General features: G+C 33.9%; 3 protein-coding genes and 1 pseudogene across 3 annotated transcripts; 1 reads left to right on the top strand and 3 right to left on the bottom strand.

Moving 5' to 3' along the window:
• Positions 1–207: 207 nt before the first annotated feature.
• Positions 208–1,015, bottom strand: LOC120176328. The gene is made up of 2 exons (XM_039182772.1): positions 879–1,015; positions 208–750 (listed from the first exon to the last, which is right to left on the bottom strand). The coding sequence occupies exons 1-2, from the start codon at positions 1,013–1,015 to the stop codon at positions 339–341; spliced, it is 549 nt and encodes a 182-aa protein (XP_039038703.1). The 3' UTR covers positions 208–338.
• Positions 1,016–7,418: 6,403 nt separating this feature from the next.
• On the bottom strand, positions 7,419–10,020 carry LOC120176317 (transcription factor bHLH145-like). The gene is made up of 4 exons (XM_039182759.1): positions 9,901–10,020; positions 9,219–9,794; positions 8,898–9,045; positions 7,419–8,802 (listed from the first exon to the last, which is right to left on the bottom strand). Exon 4 carries the CDS (start codon positions 8,783–8,785, stop codon positions 7,736–7,738), a length of 1,050 nt encoding a protein of 349 aa, XP_039038690.1. The 5' UTR covers positions 8,786–8,802; positions 8,898–9,045; positions 9,219–9,794; positions 9,901–10,020; the 3' UTR covers positions 7,419–7,735.
• Positions 10,021–18,984: 8,964 nt separating this feature from the next.
• LOC120176327 (cyclin-D2-1-like) lies at positions 18,985–20,322 on the bottom strand. Its single transcript, XM_039182771.1, has 6 exons — positions 19,996–20,322; positions 19,831–19,917; positions 19,644–19,742; positions 19,375–19,576; positions 19,182–19,294; positions 18,985–19,113 (listed from the first exon to the last, which is right to left on the bottom strand). Exons 1-6 carry the CDS (start codon positions 20,320–20,322, stop codon positions 18,985–18,987), a joined length of 957 nt encoding a protein of 318 aa, XP_039038702.1.
• A 2,214-nt stretch (positions 20,323–22,536) lies between these two features.
• Positions 22,537–24,256, top strand: LOC120176326 (annotated as a pseudogene).
• Positions 24,257–24,792: the final 536 nt, after the last annotated feature.

Below are 24,792 nucleotides of genomic sequence, written 5' to 3'. Positions count from 1 at the left end.
CTAGCTAGGGATTTGACCTGAACAAAATCTGTGAGCAATTGTTTGTTTATTTATTTATTTATAATTATTTTCTGTTAGTGGAGCTAGCTTTAGCTGTTATTTCAATGGAAGCATTTTGAAAAATACCCGGTGATCACAAATTATACCATTTTTCCATTCCTATGATATCGAACGCCATAATTTAACCATGCTCCATATGGTATGCATGATTTTTTCCCTTCTAAATCACACTGATGTTTTATCTGTTTGGGACGAGGGAAAATAAGAGAAAACCAAACCATAAAACAATCTGGTCTGCAGTTTCATTTTCCAGATGAGCATTTCTACATGTGTGTGTTTTAACTTGAAACCTCATCCAAAAGTTTGTATCTTCGAACCTTGTTTCTGAAACCATGCCTTGTAATGTGCCCACCACTCGATGTCTCTTTTGACTTTCTTGTCCTAAGCTTCTCTTCTAAACGAGCGTTACTTATGATCCTCTTTCGTGTCGTGTATGGCGGCCGTTTCTCCGGCGAGTTTGGGCCGTTGACAAATCGCAGCTTTAAGTTTTTGTTCTTATGGGCGACTTTAAAGCCTGAACGTCCATTGTTATAATCACACTTTCCCTTGTTCTCATCATCGTCTTCGCTATTGTGTTTACACGATGGTGAAGAAGTAGAAGAATTCTGAGACTTTGAATTCATTTTTTGATTCAAACACCAATTGCAGACTTCATAAGACTCGGCTTTGGGATACAGATTGCTGCAATATCTGCGACAAAAGAAACCCAGAAACAAAATATGATCGTTTTTCTCATTAAAAAAGAAAACTAGTTTTTGATCAACGAAAACAAAACCCCAGAAAGAAAAGACCTTGATTGTGGGGGGATATAGAATGACCTGTGTTGAGATCTGAAATGGCAAACTTTGCATAGCAGGAGCTCATGAGTTAGGCCAGAATCGCCACACATGCAACACTGGACCAGGCTTGATTGCTGTGATATAATTGGTGCACCCTTTTCCTTGTTTGCTGTCATTTTGTCTTTATGAGACCGAGAGATCAAGACATTGTTTAGGAAAAGAATCAAAGGAGGGTAGTAAACAATACCTGTTATATTTGGACACAGCTAATTTGAATTGGGAATCAAATTAGACAAATATGTCCATTTTGGCAATTGATTTTCCCTTAATAAATCAAATGATATATAATGGGAGCTTTCATTAGTTAGCATCAATTGCGAAAGCATTTGACCGTAGCCGTAGAGATGTAAGTGAACAAAGTATTTGATGAATCGATTGTATAACGTTCGTTTGTTAAGTTAAATAAATAATTATATATGAGCAAAATTTTTATGTTTATTTAACAAACGGATGAACACGAACAAAGGTGTGTTAAGTTCTTTTATGTTCACAAACAAACTCTTTTATCGCCTAGTTCATTTATGTTCATGAACAAACTTGTTTATCACCTCGTTCATTTATGTTCATGAACAAACTCATTTATAAACTCGTTTAATAGCTCATTTATAATCATTTAGAATCTTTGTTTACTTTTTTTTTTACATTTTAAATAATGGTGAATGTAAGGATTAAACTGAATACATGTGAAATTTGGAGTTTATAGATTGTAATTTGTTGTCGTTATGGATGTTATATAAGATTTATTTAGCTTGTTTTATTTAATTTTTGAATATGTAAACGAACAATGCATGAACGCTAAACGAACAGTTCATGAACACTTTCAAAAACAAATAAAACAATCACACATAATATTAAAAATTTAAATGAACACGAATCGAACATAAATAACTTTAAAATAAATAAACAAATATGAATATAATCTTATTTGTTCAAGCTCAGTTCATTAAAATCCCCTATTTGACAATGGGGTAGAGTAGGGCACTGTAATTTTATGAATAGATCCATAGCCAAATAGTACACTTACAATTTACAACAACCTTATTTATCAGCACTTCAATTTTTCCCCTTTTTTAAGGTTTAAACTATTTTTTCTAATAAATTTAAGGTTTGAACTTTAAAGTGGATCGAAAATGAGGTATCATTTGTATTAAAATTACACATTTGAGATGGTTGAGAATGTTAACTGGAAATATTAATGGGTATTTGTTAAAAAGTAATATTTGTAAGATATTCATAAATGAAAAATATAAGTTTAGAAAAATAATAATAATGTACTTCTATGTTTATTAATGATATCCCACAAACATGAGTGGATGTTGAATTTTATATTAAGATGTGAACCTTTAACATTTTGAGGGTACCAATTTCCAATGAAAACGGCTGTCCTGCAAAGTAAATGGGTCTTCCCTTTAAATCCTACACACCATTACACAAGACAAGCAAGCTTGGTCTCTTGCATCTTCGGTTCCTCAGAATTCAAGAAAGTGATCAATATTTATACACACACACACACACACATAGAAGGATGCCCCACCTCTACCGCTGTTTGATCATTTCTAGTGTGCCGCGTGCGATGGAATAAGTGTAAATTGATTCTCAAATATCACCCTATGGTTGAATGAAAATTATCCTGATTCAGCAAATAAGATTCTTTCTAGACTTAATGACTTGTTATCAACATTTACACCAAGATGACACAAACCATCTTCTCATTCCTCCACTATTTACATCATCATCTCCGACAATGTAAACACAAACTTGAATGTTTGTTCTTCGGGATAAGTCAGGAAAAGGGAATGCAAACATCTACATCATTAACACTGTCTGAGATGGCTTACAATTGATTAGAGGGGGCTCCTTGTAGTTCTAGACAACCTTGTTGTAAGCTTTGTTTATGGCAAACCCCGAAAAGCTAGAGATCTACCTCCTCTTCTCTCTTATAACACACTGCTGTCCGCGCGACAAAAACCGAAACAACCAAAGAGAAAAAGAAGATGGTGATCATTGATACAGATTTGCTCAACAGAGTATTAGTTTAGCCAGGGACAAAACTCAAGTAAAAAACTACAAGACAACGAAAAATGGAAATATGACAAGGAAATGGGTCGCCTCCACAAGATATCCATTTCAACGTCAATAAATCTTGTGTCTCAACTAGCGACATATTCATCACGTTTGCAGAAGAGTAAAATCCACAAAACAATCATTAGTATCCAGGTCAAACTTCATCATCAAATGAAATTAAAATAAAAGACCCAGTATATAGTTTCCAATACCTTAAATTAGCTGGCAAATATTTGAGAGAAAAACGTGTACAGTGAAAGATTGGTTTGCCACCTGCATACTTTTATAAGAACAAAGAAGCAGACTAGCTCTGGGTACACTGAAATGGTGGCAAGGATCCTCCTCCAGAAAATCCAAGATTCCGAAAACCTTCCAAAACTTCAAGGGACCTGCAAAAATAACAGAAGGAAACTTGATCCGAGAAGCATGACTACAAGACTAAAGAAAATAACCAAATAGATGTTTTCCAAACACCAATCAACATTAAAAAATAATGAACATGCCTAAATTGGAAGTTCCAAGCTCTAAATTAAAGTCACACCTAATCCTACCTTCCTATGGCCTTTTCTTTTGAGAACAACTTTTTGATGGTGAGGCAGCTTTAGTAAATAAGTTATTGTGATGGCAATTTCAACTTCCAAGAAACGATGACGATGGTTTGAAAGACATGGCAAAGGTCTACATACAATCAACATTTTTGTCAAACATGCCTTGTAAACTAAGAGATGTAGAACCTCAACAAAGCCAAGAGGACCAATATCTGTTAGCTGAAAGTTCAGCTTCGTGAAGTTAGTTTGTTGTGCTTATACTACCCAGTGACCCCCTCAATTAAATTCTGATAAGTCCTGTAAAATTCCAAGGACTAAAACAATTTCAACAAACATAAGAGTTTGACCAATTTTGTACCTGAAGTTTTGAACCATTATAGCACTGAATAATATCAAGAGAGAACACTTATGTCACAAAGCAGCCTAGAGTCCTGAGAAACTAAAACAGAAAAAAATAAATCTTTGTTGAGACTCATGGCCTTATGAGAATTGAACGGACTATATAGTTGTAAATAATCGTTTAATATAAGGAGCTAAAATTTGACCTACAGGAAATTCAATTTATAAAACAATAGTAGATAAGTTCATTTTGTGGAATAAATATCCTCCAACAAGACCGTCTATTGACCGAAAAGACAGTTGACATTTCCCAGCTAGGTGGTGCTGCAGCCTGCAGGGATAAAGGAGGATTGCATATTCTGGGATCAGATATTTGAGAATGAAAAATAATTGGGGAAAACAATCTCACTGAAGTTCATAAAACTATACAATGTGGAGTGTTTCCACCTGTGCAGAAGGAAACTTGCATGACAACTAATAAATGATCAATCAGAAGAAGACATAAGGGAGAAACAGAGAAGGGAATACTAGGAAACACATCCATAATTATCTCACCAGATTCATGTTCCAGTTTAAAACCACAAGAAATATCACCATAACCCTTAGAAGAAAGGTTCACAATGAATACATAATTTGCAGTGATTACTTTCCATGGCCTCTAACGCATTTGCAGCTTCTGGCCCTGCTGACCCACCAGCAACCATTGATGGAACAGCAGCAGTTGGAGACAATAGCTACACGGAAGACCATCTAAAATTCGAAAGTTATCTTGAATACTGCATGTAACTGAACTCTTCCCATACACCTGACACTCACCTTTATCGTGTTGTCATTTCCACTGGTTGACACAAAGAATCAAATGGATGGCACTGAACACATTTTGCACAACTGCAAAGGGCAAGAAGAGATGTTCTTTAGAGAATAAGAAACCATAAGGTGATGGCAAAGCCCACCATCCACAGTACATTTTTATCAGAGGAGAAATATTACCAGAATCATCTCCAAGAAGCATTTTTATCAATCTACCAGTCTGCTTTTCCCTAATGAACCACCTTCTATCATCACTGCCACTAGCGACAAATTCACACAAATGAATCAATCAGAATATGTCATGATAATAATTTCATTGTCAAAATTCACGTAGACCCAATTCAAGTAGTCGTGACTGGTTTCCACAATCAGAATTGGTTTCATGGACCGTTGACGACAATGAAGCAGAATTGAGACTAAGAGGGGGTGAAAACTCAGGTTCCTTGGGGATGCAGGGACACATAATCTGCTAGGCAGCAGTGGTTGCACATTGCCGATGAAAAGACCATATTTCATGGGAGCTATTACCACACTAAAGCAATTGAGCTGTTGCTTGATAACAAACTTATATGTTACATATCAAATTTCCAACAAGCAGAAAAAATGTGAATTAAATAAAGACTTCTAGATCTCATCCGGATACAACATGCACCAAAAAGTTTGGGAAACCAGATTCCATTGTCAGGTGTGAACTGCATTAATCAAACAGACAATGCCATATCATTTTCTATTTTATAGAAAATCGGTTGCAACTCACTACTATTTGATTTTCAAGAAAATGTTAGAGCTTAAATGTAGGAATTAAAATGATAATCCTCAAACAAAACAAGTGAAATTGGTAATGATGTGGTATTAAATAAATGAAATATAAGGAACTGAATTAGAAGAAAGAAAAAGTAAGATATACTTGTGAGTTATGAAAAGGCACAAATTCAACACCGTAAAACAACTGCCATAAATCTCATGGAAAGGGGAAAGGCAATATAATTTCAACAGTAGATAAAAAGTATAGATAAGATGATAAGAGAAAAATACCTTTCTGACCAAGGAAACTCGCCTGCTTGATGTCAATTCCAGCATTGCAGTGACCAGCATATCTATGCTTCATATCAATAGCTGCCTTTGGCTAGGAGCAATATGAATGCATGACATGAAAATCATAAGCAAGAAGATTAGTGAAAAGAGAAGCACGAGCAATACAATGAATGTCATTCAGCATACGTAAAATCCAAACAGGTATAGGAAGTAAGAAAAACTTCTTTTCCATGCTATTTCTACTATAGGACAGTCTTTTGTAGACTTTTATCCAACATTTCTTGGAAATTGGTTACTTATCAATATTCATCAAAAGTTGAAGCAAAACACAAGTAGGCTATCTGTCCGGGAAATAACAACTAAAGGCTAGCATTTTTACCAGCGACACATTTAGCCATGCCTTAATGATTCATAATTGATATGAGTCACTTTCAAGGCGATTTCTTGACAATGACATAATAAAATAGGAGACATCATATTCTCATAATCTTAAATCATTTGCAATCTATACCAAATATATGAATGTGAACCTGATGAACTCCTCTATTTTGTGATGATGAGGATGGAGATCCACATGAAACATATGCACCAGTTTCTCTAGTTGAATCACCTGATATTGAAGTGTCTCAAAATCTAATTCCAGCTTCTCATCAAAATCCGACTCTTTTCTTTCAGATGAGCGAAAGAGAAAGTTAGTCAATGACAATACCCTTCCCGTTCGAGGTTCAGACCTAGGTTCCCTTTCACTTGCCTCGTTAACTTTTGCAGCCTCGGCTAATTTTGAAAATTAAAAAAGAAAAATGACACCGGATTAAAGAAAAGATAGAAGTTCAACAAAAGTCAATGGAAAATGTCATTAGCAATTTAAGAGTTACTGAGCCTTCACATTCCTCATAGAAAGCAAAAGGAATGAACGAAAACAGAAAAAAGTATTTCACCCTTCTTTAGTGATTACTGAAGTTTATTCCATGTCATGGCAGAAAAGTTGATAGCTCCCGAGCCTAACAGAAAATTAAAGATGCTCTATGAACAAAGAGAAGACTTAGGGAAAGGTCAAATGATGCATTGGTCAGAGAAGAAACACAAGGAGCTGAGGACATCACTTATACATGACGTCTAGAAACCCAATCAACTGAACAGAGAAGAAACTTTTAACTAGTAATAATGTTACCACTAAATTCCCAAGAAATTTTCAGTCGATATGATAAAATGTTCCTGCAGTGAATATAAGTAGGACAATCAACTTTAAAAAACCACAGATAAGCCACTTCAATTGTGATGCCAATATGCTTGCACAAGACACCAACCTGCAGCATGATTTTTTTCATGTTCTCCACTTTCTCAGCTACCATATTGTCATATGGAGATAAACATTGTGCCGCGACAGCAAAATTTAATGCTTCTTTATGTTTTAAATTTGGATAAAGTTGATATTATATTAATAAAAATAATTTAAATACTTAAACATAGTTTAAAAACTCTTTTTAGTTTAAGCCTAATAATAATAATTACTGTTTTATTTTCTTTCCTCATCCAATTTTGACGTGCCATAAACTGGAAATAATGCTTGACAGAAGCTTTAGTGGTCCCATCATCGAAAACCATTAAGTGGGATAGGGAGGGTGCAAGCAATGTCTCATACATACAAAAATGCACGGACGCAAGGTAAAAATACATACATGCAAGATTACACATAAATGCCGGCCATGGATGGCCACATCTTAATATAATTCAACAAAGCACTACAATATCACGAGTTTAACAAAGCACAACAAGGAATGCATCAGATGGTGAGAAGTGAGAAATGGTAGAAGGCTCTTTGCTCCTGCGATTTTCTGCATCAAAGGGAAAGGGGAACCTGCAAGGCATGAAACTTGACAAAAGGAAGAAGAAACACCTGCCGAGTCTGCGCTTAGAGAAATACTTTATGGAGGGAAGGTAATCAACGCCTTCAATTTTGGAAGACTACGAATTATGCATGCCACTCCGTTAACAATGGCATAAGCTACCACTGATACTACTTGTAACAACAGTTGCGGTTCATAAAGTACCAAATCCCGAGGTTTTGGCTTTGTATTTCAGGGATTTCAAGTAGTCAATAGCTTCATCAAGAACTGCAACTGCATCTTTTCCCTCTACACCTGGAATTATGCTTCGCAAAACACTCACCGTCTCACGGATTTTATCTCTTCTAATCCTCTTGTTGCCTGAAGAAGAATCCATGTTACCTGATGATCCAGGATTTTGCCCACTGTCACAGCTGGAATCTGCATCATCACCATATACTGCATCATTAGCAGTATCCATTGCCAACAGTGAATTAATACTGCCATCAAGTAGCTTTCGCTTCTTAGTTACCCTCGTGGCAGCCTCTTTACAGCTTCCCTCAAATTGCTCATCCTGACCAGTCATTGTATTAGGAGAATAACCCGTGCTCATAACTTCTTCGTCCTCAGTATACTCACTATCATCATCATCCGAGTAAAGCAATGCATCGAGTTCTTCGGTGTCCTCGTGCATTTCACTTTGCACATCAATCCCATCCTCATCAAAAATATCTTTAGATATTGGTCCAGAGTGAATATTTCCGCTTAGTTTAGCTATGGGATCTTCCCCGTTAAAGTTACCAGCAACAGGAGATTTTGGACCCCAAGAAGTCAGTCCCTTGGTCGATGTCCCAAAAGCAGAACAAAAAATCAGGGTAGTTTGATCACCAGACTGATCGAAAACAAGGAATCTGTTCTCAGCAACCCCAGAACCTTCCTTGGGGATACCACTTCCTTTACAATTTTCACAAGGGTTAGCTAGGGGTTGCTCTTTCAAGAACGAGTTTGAAGCAAGCGCAAAGGCCAGTCGAAAGCGGGGTAAACAGTAAGACCAGCCGCGAGATTCATTACCTTGGCTAACCTGCAAGTAAGATAATTCTGGATTCGCATGAACCGGAGAAGTTCGGGTATTAGTGCCAAAGTTCATGAATGGAGGATTACTACTTTGCAGCCCAAAAGCAGGTGGAGCAGGCGAAGAGTTCAAGTTGGGTGATTGCCAGTCAAATCGCAGCTGAGGAAACCCTGATCCGCAGCCTTCCCTCATCCAACAAGAACAATCACCTAGATAAAAAACACAGAGTGAACCCAAGAAGGATATTAAAAAATGCATATATCCCATAAAACCAAGCAATAGAAGTAGAAGTAGCGCTACATACCAGAAATCGAATTTTGTAGCAGTGGAAATGACAATTCGCTTGCAGTTTCTCTCAAGAACAAAGATAAATTTTTTTATCTTAACTTGAACGCGAAAATGTAGAAAGCAACCTACGTAACTGGCTTAAGCAAATGACGGAAATATTCAGCCTGGAAAAGAAAAACACAAGAAAGGGAATTCAAAATATAATAACAGAACAAGTAATCTCATATGTTACAGAAAACAAATATGAACCAAAGAAATGTAAACTTCACCAAACAAAAGGGCATCTAATTCTTTCTGGGATTCTTGGTGAGGGGATAAGGGAGAAAAACAAACAAACCTGGCAATCTTGAAGAGGTTGAAAGCATGCTATGACTCTAACTACAATGGTGGCACTCCCTGCAATACCATTCTCATACTTCAATGCCCGGAATCTTGTTTGGCTCGCTGCTTGGCACACCATAACTACGTACTAACCCTTCAATATGGCACCAGCTAAAGAGAGGGTCTTCCAGGTACGAAAACGTATTCAAAACCCCCGAGATCCGTACTCTAGATCGAGAAAAACTGAACTACTACTACTACTACTATGTAATTATAATTGTTGGGTTAGAAATTTGAGCGACGTGTTTGAAGATTTTCAGCTAATCTGGCGGACATAACATGGAACGACGATGAAAAAAGTGGATCCCATGGGAGTCAGAACTAAATAAAACAAAAACAAAAAAGGGTAGATCTTGAAAACGCTGGATTATGGAATCACAGAATCACTCTACAATACAAGTTCAAGGAGATGACTTGTAGAAACGATTCAACTGAAAGACTCAACCACCAACGCATGTTGTTACTTCTTCACTGCAAATGGCCACTGTTTACTTCTCTTAAAAATGCTCCCAAAATACAACCACGCAGAACCCTGCAGAGAGGGATTAACATTAAGGATAATAAGCTAAAAATCACAGCAACAGAACAAAGTAGATGAAACGTGGAAGTGAAAAGGATCAAAGAAACCGACAACTTACAGGGAAGAAGAAAGAATAAGAAACCCAAAAATCTCAATCAAAAGCAACACACAATTGCACCAACAATCCTTAAGCTGCAGATAGAGAAAGGGATGTTTTTTAGTCTGAATATTTTAACCCTTCCGGAACAGAACAGTCAAAGAGCCTAAAATTTATGGATCCAACATTTAACAGTACATTAAATAGGGGAAATGAATTGACAGAAATGTCCCTGCTACACCCAAAAAAAGAATGGATCCAACATTTAACAGTACATTAAATAGGGGAATTGAATTGACAGAAATGTCCCTGCTACAACCAAAAAAAGAAAATTATTAATTAATAAATAAAAAGCCTGATTAAAGCTTTGGCAGGAATTCTTGAAATGATGAAAGTTTGGGTCCGTGTGGTGGGTGTTTGGTGTTCGGGCACCTCTGGGGTGGCTTTATCATGACCGGTTCGGATTTCGGACTCATTTTTCCTTGAGAGGAAATTCTGAAGTATCAACAAATTATTATCAACTCTACATTTTTGTCATATTCATGTTTAACATTTCATTTATATTTAGATTCAAATTTTTTTTATAATTTTTTAATATATATATATATATATATAATGATTCGTCATTATATTTAATATTTATTAATAATTTTAATATTTAAATACTAGCATAATGAAAATTTTTATTATACGATAAATCCAAATAACATCAAATAAAATTAGATTAAACTCTTTATGATTATTTTAAACATTAAAACTTTTACTATATATTTTATTAGTTTAGGGTGATTACAAGTAGGGATGGAAAATAGGCGGGTCGGGTACGGATACTCCCTCGCTTATCCCCATACCCACCTAATATTTTCAAATCTACCACCCATGATGGATACAAATTTTTAAATACACACCCGTCCATGCAGATATATTCTCAAATACATCCCCACACCCACTACCCAACTGGAGACGTATCCGGCTAGACCCGCCTGACAACAACCTTAAGTTATACATAAGCAACAAACATAAAACAAACACGTCTATTAAGAAGAATAATAAAATAAACCAAGGATTTTCTGAGTTAACTGTTAACATAAATCTTAAAGTACATAAAACACCATAATAAAAGACATAATTAAAGCCTAGAAACATAAATGACAAAACACATAATATTTTTGTTCTTTGGCACAACATTCTCAAATTTCAAGCAATACTTGTGACATCTGTTACTCCAGTATTACAATCATCATTATCTATTTCCTCCAATTGAGAGCGCTCCAATTTAAATTCACTACTACCTACATATATAATAGAATGCAAAACTAATATAAGTTAGTAACTAAACTTTAATAAGATAATTAAGCACAATTTGACAACTAACATAGTCTAAATAATAATATTACATTTAATATCGGCCCAAAGCCAATTCTGAGCACACATTAATGCTTCAATTGTCTCCGGAAGTAGTCGACTACGATAAGGACCAATTACTCTTCCACCTGTACTAAATGCAAATTCTGATGGGATAATGGAGACATGAATGCTCAAAATGTCATTTGCTATTTGTTGGAGAGTTGGATAACTATTTCCATTTGTTTTCCACCAGTTAAGAATATCAAAATCATCAACAAGTGGTATGTTGGCAAGTTTTAAGTACCTGTCCAAATCAGATTTTTTTTTAAATTGCATTATTATTTTGCTCTACAAATTCAACAAACTCGTTCAACATTGTTCCTTTGGTTAATTATGCCTAATATTTGGTTAAATTATAAGTTATATCTTATACAATATTAAGATTTATAAATTAGTCTCTATAATTATATCTAAATTCATAATGGTCCAAAATTTAATGGGTATTTAGTAGGCGGGCGGATGCGGGACGGGCGGATGCGGGGCGGATAAGGTCTTAAACCCATCACTCGCCCACTACCCGCGACGGATCCACTTTCTAAATCCACACCTGCCCAGTACCAACTAAAGTTATACTCATCCCCGCCCCAATTGGAGCGAGTACGGTGCAGAATCTACGAAATTATACCCGTTTGTCATCCCTAATTACAAGGATTAGAATTTGTTTTACATATTTTCAGTCATTAGACAATAAATGTTCAAATACCTATAATCATTTGTGCTTGAATTCGAAATCTTTAAAAATAACAATAATTCTTTACCGAACCATCATTAATTAACAAAATTACACGTTCTCGAGACCTGTGCAAAGTTCACCTGCCGATTCATGTAAAGAAACGCCCGGGTATGAGGTATTACCGACAAGCCACTCTCCTTGTACGCATCCCCATTCAACGCCTCATACACATTGTTGCTATCCGTTTCAACTAGAATCGATCCAACCTGCATATCCCACGCTAGTTTGAGACCTTCCAAAATCCCCAACAATTCTACATCAATGATTCAACAATTTCCAATAGGTCTCGAATATCCCATCACCCATTGTCAATCGTTATTCCGAATAACTCCCCCATAAACCATGTGACCAGTTCCGTTGTGTAGAGCCTCGTCTCAGTCGTCTGAATTCAATTACTAAAATAATTTTACTGCATCTATTTTTAAAATAAAATAATGTCAATTATCAAATAATGCCTCGAGATGTCATGAGTATGGTTTGTTGTGGATAGACCACTTAACCGAAATTCTCTCGAGCTTTTCTCTCTCCCATTATTCGTGATACAAAGTAAAAGTGCATATGGCACATTAGCCATTTTCTCTCGCACCAAGTATAAATAAATGTAGTGTAACGCACCATCGCATTAGTTTCACTACATACATGCTAGTGGACCATCCGTTTCACTTCAATCTTACGAGTTGATGAAGATGAATTCATTACAAATTATATTTTCAGCATGAATCAAATTACTTCGATAATTAATAATAATAATTGTTATTCCTATAGATTTTAAATTCAAGCATTAAAAACTTCAAAAAATTGAAATGTTCAATATATTAGTGAGGATCTTTAAAATATATACTACCATTTGTAAATATCATAGATTAATTAAAAAACGTACTTTAAACCCTAGGTAGGTAATACAAAAGAATTGACTACCCAATGTTTTGAAAACTCCGATTTGAAAAGTTAATCTCTTACTGAACCTTGAGGTCGTGAGATCGAGTCTCACTGAGGACATTTCATAATTCGGAGGTCTTCTACGGAAGTTGCTCTTAACCTGGTGTTGGGGACAACCTACTATCTTACATCCCCTTACCCCATTACATATGGGAACAAGAGACAACCATTATAATTTAAATTTAAAATATTTTCTATATTGGTTTTATTATGCAATTCTCCATGTTTTACGGCACTAAAACTTGTTTAAGGGGATATCGGTAATGGATTCTCCAACAAAGAGCCCAGGCTTCGAAGAAAGTTAAAAGCAACCCCCATGCCTTGCAATTAACAACTTTTGTTTTCCTTAGAAATGATGATCCTTTAATGTCACTACTCACTACCAATTTAAATCTAATTAAAATATCGATACAATGCATATATATGTATTAAAATTTAGAATATAATATTAAATTTTAAAAGGATTAATTAACTGTTTTTAAAAATAGAGAGATCTAATAAAAATTTTAAAAATTCTAGAAGTGTAATAATCTTTTTACATTTTTGAAGAGGCTTGATCTAGTGATTTTGAAAAAATATCGTTCTAAATTGATAGTTCAGATGTCATAAGCTCCTATCTTTGTCCGAGCCATCAATGCATTTAGTTGCTTCTTTATATAATGGCTTATGCTTACTCCACATTAAAAAATATATATTAATTGAATGCTAATTTATTTGACATTATTATTGTGATAATATTCGCACGGTTATGAATTTGAGGGTGTTTAAATATATTTATCTTTAATCCAAAAAATATTATATTTATATTCAATTCAAGGATTAAAATTTATATTTTATAATTTGTACCTCTATTTTTTTAAAAAAAATATTTAAATAAACTAATAGATTTAGAAAATAAAAACTATCCAAACTTGGATTTAAATTAAAAAAAATGAAAATTACAAGTTTTTATTTCGTTTTTCAAATTACTATTAATTATCCATTTTGCCCATAAGCAGTGGCGGATCCACGTGTATTTGAGAATTGGTACGTCTTTACCTTAAAATTTAAAATTATTTATTCTATTAGTTATTTATTTTTATGATGTTGCTCTCATTAAAATTTTATTTATGTTTATTTATCCATTCAAAAATTCTATGTTATTATTAATTTATGTACGTTCATTCTAAAAAATATTTTTTATTACTGATTGATAAAGATATCTTTTTACTATTTAAATATACAATTATTATTATTATTAGTCGTCTTTTCAATCACCATCATTTTCTTCTACATCGGATCATTCCAGTATCACATTTCAAGCCAACCACCATTCACCAAAATTAATAAAAATTAAAATAATATAAATTCATATTAAGGTAATTATGATAATGAGTTATTGATATAGAAACTAATAAAGAAATTGAGATTAATAATTCCTCACTCCAACGTAAGAATCATTACATGGATGGTGGTTGACTGGTCGGGTTATAAATGAGACGAGATAGATCTTGAGGTATTTGAGATTGACTCAATCAAGGCTTGATAAATATTCGGATCAAATAGACTCGACTCGAGTTCTTAAAGAGCCGAAACGATCTATTTGATATTCGACTCGAAAAGTTCGTGAACATCTCGAAAATATAATATATTAAGATTTTATTTGTTAAAATAAATTTTAATAATATTAATATTTATGTATTGATTTTTTAAAAAGTACAATAATATTTTCATGTATTTAAGGTTCGAGTTTGAAGCTTCAATCGAGTTAAGTTTAAGATTTTTTTCATTTCGAGTCTTTTCGAGCTACTCACTTCAGGATTTCGAGTTCAAGTCGAGTTTGAAAATGTAAAGGTCGGAAGTTTTCAGGTCGAGTCGAACTTAAGTTTAAAATTTTTTAATCGAGTCAAGTTCAACAATATTAAAACTCGACTCGACTCGACTCGTTTACCCCTAACCTTAATGAATAACACAACCGATGCTTTTTGGGTGGATATAAGTTTGGATTTTTGTTTTGGGTTTACTTTTTTGTTTTCTTTTGGAGTGGTTAAGGTGCATTATTAGTGGCTACCCCACCCAAATTGATTCAACACTTGGTTATAATTGAGGTTGTGTCCAATCAAGAAAGCGATAGTCATCGTATAAGAAAAATATTAATAAGAAAGTTATTAGATTTTGATATTGGTAGTTATTTACTTTAGTTTATTATTTACTTTAGTTTGAGTATTTTGATGATTATTGTCTTCAAATTTATTTTTTTATTTTGGTACGATGTAATTTTGATTGATTCTATTATTAATAATATCAATTGCTATTGGTAAAAAAATGTTAATTGAATCTAATTTCCTTTGAAAATACATAATATTTTCTAAATTTATTTTCATTTAAAACATAATAACTTGAAATTCGATTATTTTTAATGTTTTTTTGGCAAACTGTTTCCTTAATTATTGCTTAATCCGGGGCTTAATTATGAATGCATTTGAACTTTTCGCCATGCTTTCAAGTGTTGCCAAACTCAGCTGCCCACAATGTTTGAATTCCTTGGCAGTCGGAAACAAAGAGGATATAGAAAGAATAAATGAATAGTAAGGGTAAAACTCGACTATACTAAAAAAAAATCGATTTTTTTTAAATTTTGAGTTACTTGAGTCAATTCAAATTATCAATTCGATTTTAGAGTTTCATTCGAGTTGAACTTTGAAATTTCGAGTTACTCAAAAAACTGAAAATTTAACTAAATATTTTGACAATTTTACAATGTAGTCCATGATTTTATTATTCTTCGAATTCCTCCTCCATTTTAAGTCAATTTTTACCAAATTTAAATCACACGCTCCTAAGACATCGTAGAATACATATGTAATTTCAATTCCTCTTTTTGATAATAAATTTTATATTTTTCAATTTAATCTCTTAATTTTTCGTAATTTCCTTATTTCTTCAATTTATCTTTTATTTTAAGTCTTTTTTTTACCAAATTTGAACCACATGCTCATATACCACAATATAATACTTATGTAACTTCAATTTCTACATTTTTAAGAAAAATGTAATTCACTTTTCTTTTGTCAATTGACTTTGCATTTTACTCAAGTTGATCTTTTGACTACAATGGTTTGCAAATTCTTTCTTCCCATTAATTCTTTGACTCTTTTATACTCTCATTAATATTTTATCCTCAAAGTACTTTATTTGAAATATATTTTTATGAATATATTTTATAATATTAGATTGTGTTTATATATTAAATAATATTATAATTTGATATATATATATATATATATATATATGAGAGAGAAAGTCGAAAAATTGAAACAAATCATTACTATAATACTATAAATAATTGTAATAAAAATAATATAGAAACACGAATAACTCGATTCGAATAACTTGACCCAAATTTCTTAAACTCGACTTGACTAGAAAAAATTTCAAGTTGTAAAATAAGACTCGTCAACTAGAATAATTCAAAAAATTTTGACTCGGCTCGACTTGATTCGATCGAATGCTCACCCTATTGGATATTACTTAAAATAAAAATGTTAAGGTAGTCATTTCGATCCAAATAATGAAAAAGGAAAAAAAATCTTGCAATCCGACACCAAAATCTTTAGTACAGTAAGGAACAGGGGAATCTACCACGCCGTTTTATCTTCAAACATCTTGACGCTCCTCCGCTTGTGTACCTTCTCACCTCCCCTGGGTGCCTCACGATTGGTTAAATATTGTTTTATTTAAATATTAAAAAATTTACAAAGATTAATAAAAATGAAAGTAAATTAATTAAACAATTTAAGTATTTCTCTTAAAATTACTAAAGTGTGTACATTAATAACCTTAAAATAAAAATATCATCTAACAAAAAATCAAATCAAATCAACAATAAATAAACATCGCTATGTGAAGTTAAAGGTCTTAAAGCTCTTCGAAGAGTTAAGCCCTCCTGAGCTTGCTCTTCTACACAATACTTCGAACCTTTATTTGCCTTGGGCTATGTTTATGAAAATAGTCCAATTTTTTTGGACAACAAATCTAGGCTTAGTAACTAATTTCTCACTATATTTTGACTTACTTTCAATTTGGTACCTATACATACGATTCTTCTCAACTTATCTCATGCATCATAATTTTTTCATAATTTTTTATATTAAATTTCCCTTTAAGGCCTTAATAATTATGTGTGTCAACTTAATAGAATAATTTCATTGGACCCTTTAAGGCCTTAATTGACTAGTAGTTTCCTTGGACCCTTTAAAGCCTTAATTGAATCAATTATATTTGTAGATTAGAAGCTTCCTTGGACCCTTTAAAGCCTTATCTGAATCAAATTATATTTGTAAAGTATAGCAACGTAATTGTCATTTTGCTTTGGGAAAACGCGATATAAAATGAAATTTGTAATCTGAATCTTTTATGAGTTAAGTATATTTTTAAAACTACATAAATTTAATGCACAGTTGTAGAGTTTTGAAAGGAATTAATAAATTTAGGCATTGAATGCACCATGTGATCAGATAATTTAATGTTATGGGGGTATGGATTAACGTGGAGGCCCAATACTTCGGTAATTTTACTTGAATGTTATTATTATTTTAAGGCTTAATATAAAAATAAGTATTCAAATTATATCGTTTTTCTTGCTTAGGTGTATAACTTATATAGTCTTTTAATCGATGATCATGTTCTAACCATTACGAGTGCTTATAAATAATATGATACGCGCGAAAACTTGCTTGGAAAAGCTTCGAAGAGTACTACAATGATTGAATCAACCAAAAGTACAATGGTGGTCAATTCTATTTGAGCTAACTTTTGATAAATCTTGCAGCCACGTACATTTAATAGGATTGCAACATTTAAGACATTTAAAACAAATGGGCATATATAAGTGGACATCGACCATCTTAATATTTTTTTCAGAAAAATGTGTAGATTAACTCATCCGGATGAGCTTTAGATATGTGATTAATAATCGATCAAAGAGCACAAGTTAAATATCGCAACAAAAGATCAGGTATATATTGTCTATACATTGATATTAAGTGAGAGTGCTCCTCTACTAGTACAACCTCAACCATTCCAATTACAGGCATTTCTATTTACCAATGACATCCTCTATATTTTCATTAATTCTATTCAACGATGAGATTGTTGATGACAATAATGATCCTATTGAAGATTGTTTAACACAAGGAAATCTAGTGCGTAACCAACGTCGATTGCAGTATGAAAATGGTACACATTAAGATCGGTGAGTGGAAAATTTTTTCCCTTGCTTTTATTGTAATTATCAATCTCAATAATTTTGATATAAAAACAATATTTTTATTCTCCTAAATATTGATATCAATAATTTTAGTACAAAAATGATATTTCTAATAACATAATTATTCATATAAATTTCAATAATTTTAATTCAAATAAAATAGGAATACACATTAATTAAAATAATAAAAATTTACCAACGGGGTTGGATCAAGTGGTAAGCAGATTAATATCGCTTAAGCAAGTTCTCAGGTTCGATCCCTACAGTGAGATTCACCCATCGAAGTCAAGTGTGCTACCCGAGTCAATCTATATTAGTCAGGGCGAAACCTTGGAACTCGAGGATAATAAAAATAAATAATAATAATTTAATTATTTCCTAAGACGACGTGTTTTGTTGTTCGCGATCAAAGGCACTCTTACCGTTTACTTTTATTTATTTAGGTTGTGTATGATTTCTACAAGCTTGTGTAAGATTTCTTTGGATCTAGGTACTCACATTCAAAGTTAGAATTAAAATAAATCATAGTATAAATGTATTTAATTTTTGATTTTTTTTCCGAAACTACAACGGGCTGTTAAGACGTCTAATATTTAACAGCTGGTGATCACCATCTCCATGCCAATAGCATGAAATGGCATTTGACATGACAACTTATTCAACAAATTAACTCTCATATATAAACCCTTTTCTCCCAAAGCTACAATATGATAAACAATCTATTCTTTGATCTTGTTGTGGTAAGGGTCTGTTTAACTTTCTCCTTTTGGTTCCGGAACTACTTGCTGTGGTTACATGGGCTAAAGCAAGCGGCATCCAGCACCCCGATCGGACTCGGTGGGACGCCGGTATTGTTACCAACCAATGACATATCATGCATCACTCCCACACAGTTGATCACTCTTTCCTGCAAATAAAAAATGGGTTTAGTTCAACTAAAACAGTTTGGATTTTGGACCACATTGTTGTTTTTACCTTTTGTACATGTTGAGTGAGAAAAGACGCTGCTTTCTCTGTGTCCAGAGCAGAAACAGATATGGCCACTGCTGCTGCAATCTCAGAAGGCTTGAATTCGAACAAGTCAATCCCTGCAGGCATTCAATCCCCTCATCAGTTTCCCTCGTAAAAAACAGTACAAATGTCTTTCTGAACAGAGGAAGTAGGGGACCTTTTATTGTGCTTGGGATGAGTTGGCTTGATCTCAATATTGAACTTCTTTCTGGGATTTTATCACCATTCAGCTTGTAAAGAAAATAGTCTACGTAGGAGAATGGGGTGATTGCTTGCATTTTCCAATTCAATGTGCTCAAAACTAAAAGCTCCATTCTCTGTATAGTTCTTGTCTCGAACACAAATTTACACTCAACAACCTGTATATCGAAAACCATTAGATCCAAAACGCCTGAAAACAAAAACTGCTATTGCTTGATTATTCACCTGCAAATCTAAAAGCAATGGAGCTTGAGTCTCCTCCATTTTGGCTGCAAGAGATATACATGCCACTGCTAGTAATTGCATCGTCCAAGCTTTATCCTTCTGCACGATTCGAGATTAGAACCCTTTAATTAAATCAATGGATTAGGACACAAAATTTGACATGTTTGATTGGTTTTTTAGAGCTTACGGGTAATTCATATGCAGAGAGAAACCTGTCCAAGTAGTTTATTGATAAATACTCACACAACGGTCCAAAACCAAACTGGGCATTAACCTGTTTATGAACACGGAGTAAATCAACAATGGAACAAGCTAGAATCAATGAGGTGTTCATTTCTTAATTAAAACCCACCTTCCCGATAAAATCAACAGCTTCTTTTCTAGCTGCCAGGTCTAAATCGCCACTCTTTATTCTCTTCAAGTAATCGGCATTGGGCAAATGTTGGTGCTCTTTTTCCAACATTAAAGCCACGCATTCCTCGCTCTGTAACGGTAACCCATCTTCACCAACACCATTAAAGCCTCGGTTTTGATTCGAGTTTCGATAAATTCTATGATTCCATGTTGTTGCCTCAAACTCACCACCCCCGCCAAAGTAATCATCTTTATCATCGAAAATTATTAACTTATCTTCTGCACTCAGAAGACTTGAAACCGCACAATCAAAGCTTGGTGCCATTGCAGACAAAAATCTTCAAAATTTCTCTAAAACTATTGGGAAAAAAAAACACTATTTTATCTGTATTTTCTAAACGAGAAATGGTAGTAGTTTATATGCAAAGAAGTGTTTCCTTGAATCGAAGAATTGAAGAACAAATAAAGGAAATAATAATATCTGTAAGAACGAAAACAAGTTCTACAAACAGAAGAGCGATGATGCAGTAGTCTCGCTCTTGAAAGAGACTGCTCCAAAGAGAGGGTCACTTAAGAAGCAAACCAATGCCCTTTTTAGGGTAAAAGAAAGAGAGAGTGTGCGACACTGAGAGGGAAAGAGAGTGAGAATGTTAGAGAAAAATAGTGTATTCCTTTGTAAGCCTGTGGACTTTCTTTTATACGTAATTCTGTACATAACAAAAATGTATAATCATTCATCTTTTTTTTTTCTTCTTTCCGACGCGTCTTTATATGAAAAATTATCTCATTTTCCAAACATCCCAATTGGTTTCGGATTATTAGATTTTTCAATTTAGATCGTTGAATTGTTTGAGGGGAAAAAAGGCAATGTTTTGTTGTTTATGGTAAAATCTATTATCGTATTATGTGATGGATTTAGTAATTTATTTTGTCTGTAAATCAACTTTTCTGTGTTTCTTGGAACGATATTACCATGCTTTAGTGAAAAATCATTTCGTTTCTTTCATGATCTTCCATGACATTAATTATTAGAAAAGTTTGATTTTAAATTTATTTTTTTAATCAAATTAAAGGGATTTTTTTTTCATTTTAGTTCATAAATGTTAACATTTGTTTTCAAGTTTAATTGCAGTAGATGCCTCTATTTCATAACCTTCAAATCAATGCTTATAATTTAATAATTGAAGTCGAGCATTGGTCACGTTAGATTCAACTTATTATTTGATTGTAGTTAAATATATACAATCAATTCAATTTTATTTATTAATCTTTATCTTAATTAATTAAGAAAAATCATTGATTCAACTATATGTAAATTCATTGAATTTCTATTAATCAGTACTACACAATTTTATATATTATTAAAGTTTTTACTTGCATCAGTGTCTTGTAGCTTGCATATGCAATATAATTTGGTATAATTTAATTAGTTGTTTAAAACTTTTTTAAGCATATTAGTAATTTAATAACAAATATTATATATAAAATGTGATATTTCTTATCTTCCGGAGAAATAACATGTTTTAATTTATTTGAATAAATTAAGATTTAACCATATACAATTTAAAAAAAAATTCTTTTGAAAATTACAAAATGAAATCATATAATTCCGTATTTAAGAACTTGAGAGTGGGAAATGTCCACGTTGGTAATTAATTAAAAAAGGGGTATTTATTGCGACAGGAAAAACAAGTGCAGTCTGCAATTATTTTCGAATAAACCCTTGATTGCAATAATATCATATGATTCGGGACCCTAATTTTCATGCCGGAGTTGCTTGTGATGTTCTGCGTTGAATGCAATGCTTTCTTTTTAAAGCAGTGGTTGGAACTTACGATTTCTTCCGATCACAATGATTCCAGTTGGTGAAGTATGAATATGACGAAAACGCCAACCCAACCGCTAAGTAATTCAGAAATTTTCTTTCTTGCCAAACAGTGGAAAATGTAAAGATGGAGCATTAGAAATTTTCAGTCAAACTTTGTACAGAAAGCGATGGTTTTTAGCTTTTCACCTCCACTTTTAGGAGCATTTTCATCTTTTGGATTCTGCGAATACACCACACCACTTCTCTATCACACATTGTTTTAGCGAATGACTGCTTAGAGTTTTGATAATTACCCTTTTAACTAAGAATTTGCTAAGCAAAGAGACATTGTGCGAGCATCCTTGGCCATCTCTTAACTTCCTTGGTAATGGTGTTTGATAACAGAACAATGTCTGGTCGGCCAGTAATAATAACCCACAGTCAAATCAATACTGTGCATATCAAGAAACACAAAAACATCTCACGACGGTTTCTTTCTTAAATGTTCTTATTTATATTCCACACCACTAGGCTTGATACCCCTCGACTAGGAGTTGTTTCTTTCTTTGTGTTTTTAATTCCTCCCTCTTAACCCGACGTTCTTAAAATGAGTTTCATTTGCATCCAGGCCTTAAATAATTATCATTCAAGAAATGATCATTTCTATCGAAATTCAAACTATTAACTTCGTATCGGTGTAACTTTAATTTAATTAAGGGTAATCTATGTCAAATGTCACTCATCTTTAAGCTTGGGCTCGAAAATGCCATCGACGTTTCAATTTTGCTAATTTTAACACTGACGTTTATGTTTCACTGTAATTTTGCCTCTCCGTCGTTAATCCGTTAACGGGACGATGACATGACATCTTTTTTCCGTGACGGCGATGACATGGCACCCTCATCAAAACGACATCGTTTTGGCACGACCGTTTTGATGCTTAAAAAGCTCAAAACGAGGTCGTTTTGTTGATGAAAAATATGTTTTTCATGAGATTCAAACCGCAAACCTTTAGAATCCAAATCTAAATACCCAACCACCAAGCTAACTTAAGAACTTGCTATAACCTTAACAAAACTATTATAAAATGTTCATCACTACCACCGTCACCCTCATTATCTTCCTCGTTATCTTCTCTTAAGAACTTAAGAACTCTGGAACCGTGTGGCGCTTCAGACGGTGGAGCTCACCAGGGAAACGAGGGATGTGATGATCAAGAAGGATAACTTTCGAGAATTTTCGAGGAGTATTTTTGAGCTGGACGTGTTTTTGGGGTCATTAAGTGTATGGAAAATAGAAGCTGCCAGGGGATCGGACTTTACCAAGGCGGCACTTGAGAAGTTGAGTGGCTTGTTACGAAAAGCTTCCAAGATAATCGATGATTATAAGTCCGGTAGCCGTCTTCGGTTCTTGCTTCACTCGCATTCGGTGCTTTCACAGATACAAGGTCCAGCTAAAGATATTGCCTCAACCATTTCCTCGTTGCAGCTGGCTAATCTTGATATGGCACTGAACTTGAAGAGCATTAATGATGAGGTTATTGATAAGCTGAATACGATGGAGTTTTAAGTGGCGGTTGCGACCAAAACGATTGCTACGAAAATAGAGAATTCGATATCCCCAAGCAGTAGAAACCGAGACAATGCTGTAAAGCTTCTGAAGAAGATCGCCGAAGCCGTTGGTGCTGATGCTAATGCATCTTTTGTACAAAATGAATTGGCACTTCTGAAGCAGAAAAAAGAAGAGATGGAAATTTAAAAGAAACAAGCAGAGGCGCTTCAGCTTTCCCAATTGATACAGTTGTTGTATAATACCGAAATCGTTTCGAGTCCACAAAGTGAGGAGACCCTGACATATCATAAGCAATACCCTATTGGTCCCTTCATATGCCCCTTGTGCAATGAGATGATGGTTGATCCGGTTGCAGTCATTTGTGGCCACAGCTTCGAACAGAAAGCGATACGGAGATACTTCTAGAGTGGAAAGAATGATTGTCCTACTTGCAAAGAAGAGCTTCAAAATTTAGAGCTAACACCAAATTTTAACCTTCGATCCTCAATAGAAGAATGAAAGAAAAATCATATGGATTGGAGATTTCAAGCAGCAGTCTCCCGAATCAACTCCGATGACCATCTGAGGAAAAACGAAGCCTTGGATGATATGCAGGTTCTCGTGTAAACCCTTCAATATACTGTGAGAGCTGTAAAGGAGGGGCTCATCCTGAATTTTGTCAAATCATTAAAAGATGCTAGGGCTTAACGCCATGGCCTGTGAAATGCCTTTATTGCTTAGCTAAATACTGCCATGATCATAAGGTAAGAATTGGATTTGTGTTTTTACTTTTAAAATGTTGAATATCAAATATCTGAAGAGTTCCTTCTTGGAATTGCAGCAAGAAATTGTTGCAGCAGGAGATAATGAGGGTGACGGTGGTAGTGATGAACATTTATAATAGTTTTGTTAAGGTTATACCAAGTTCTTAAGTTAGCTTGGTGGTTGTATATTTAGATTTGGATTCTAAAGGTCTACGATTCGAATATAATAAAAAACATATTTTTCATCAACAAAACGACGTCGTTTTGAGATTTTTAAGCATCAAAACGGTCGTGCCAAAACGATGTTGTTTTGATGAGAGTGTCATGTCATCGCCGTCACGGAAAAAAGATGTCATGTCATCGTCCCGTTAATGGATTAATGGCGGAATGGCAAAATTACAGTGAAACATAAACGTCGGTGCTAAAATTGGCAAAATTAAAACGTCGATGACATTTTCGAGCCCGAGCTTAAAGATGAGTGGCATTTGACATAGATTACCCTTTAATTAATGTTATCATTATAAATTAAAACAAAACTTATCGGATGAGTCATGTAGGAAAACACCGGCATGCATATGCATTTGAGTTTGACGAAAAAAAAAGTTTGAATTCGATTCTCATGTTTATTTTTATCCAAATTTTGAAAACGGAGAAAAGGAATTACAAATTAACC

Source organism: Hibiscus syriacus, unplaced genomic scaffold (assembly GCF_006381635.1).
Source record: "Hibiscus syriacus cultivar Baekdansim isolate YM2019G1 unplaced genomic scaffold, ASM638163v2 tig00112234_pilon, whole genome shotgun sequence".
NCBI lineage: Eukaryota > Viridiplantae > Streptophyta > Magnoliopsida > Malvales > Malvaceae > Hibiscus > Hibiscus syriacus.
Note: the sequence above shows the minus strand (reverse complement) of the source record. Positions and strands in the feature narration are given on the sequence as shown.

Excerpts from the sequence above, each read along its gene's own strand:
- LOC120176328 (XM_039182772.1), bottom strand. The coding sequence starts at position 1,015 with ATGACAGCAAACAAGGAAAAGGGTGCACCAATTATATCACAGCAATCA. Across the intron at positions 751-878 it reads CATTTCAGATCTCAACACAG|ATATTGCAGCAATCTGTATC; the intron begins GTCATTCTATAT and ends CTTTTGTCGCAG.
- LOC120176317 (XM_039182759.1), bottom strand. The coding sequence starts at position 8,785 with ATGAGGGAAGGCTGCGGATCAGGGTTTCCTCAGCTGCGATTTGACTGG.
- LOC120176327 (XM_039182771.1), bottom strand. The coding sequence starts at position 20,322 with ATGGCACCAAGCTTTGATTGTGCGGTTTCAAGTCTTCTGAGTGCAGAA. Across the intron at positions 19,918-19,995 it reads CTGTTGATTTTATCGGGAAG|GTTAATGCCCAGTTTGGTTT; the intron begins GTGGGTTTTAAT and ends GTTCATAAACAG. Across the intron at positions 19,743-19,830 it reads TCTCTGCATATGAATTACCC|AAGGATAAAGCTTGGACGAT; the intron begins GTAAGCTCTAAA and ends CGAATCGTGCAG.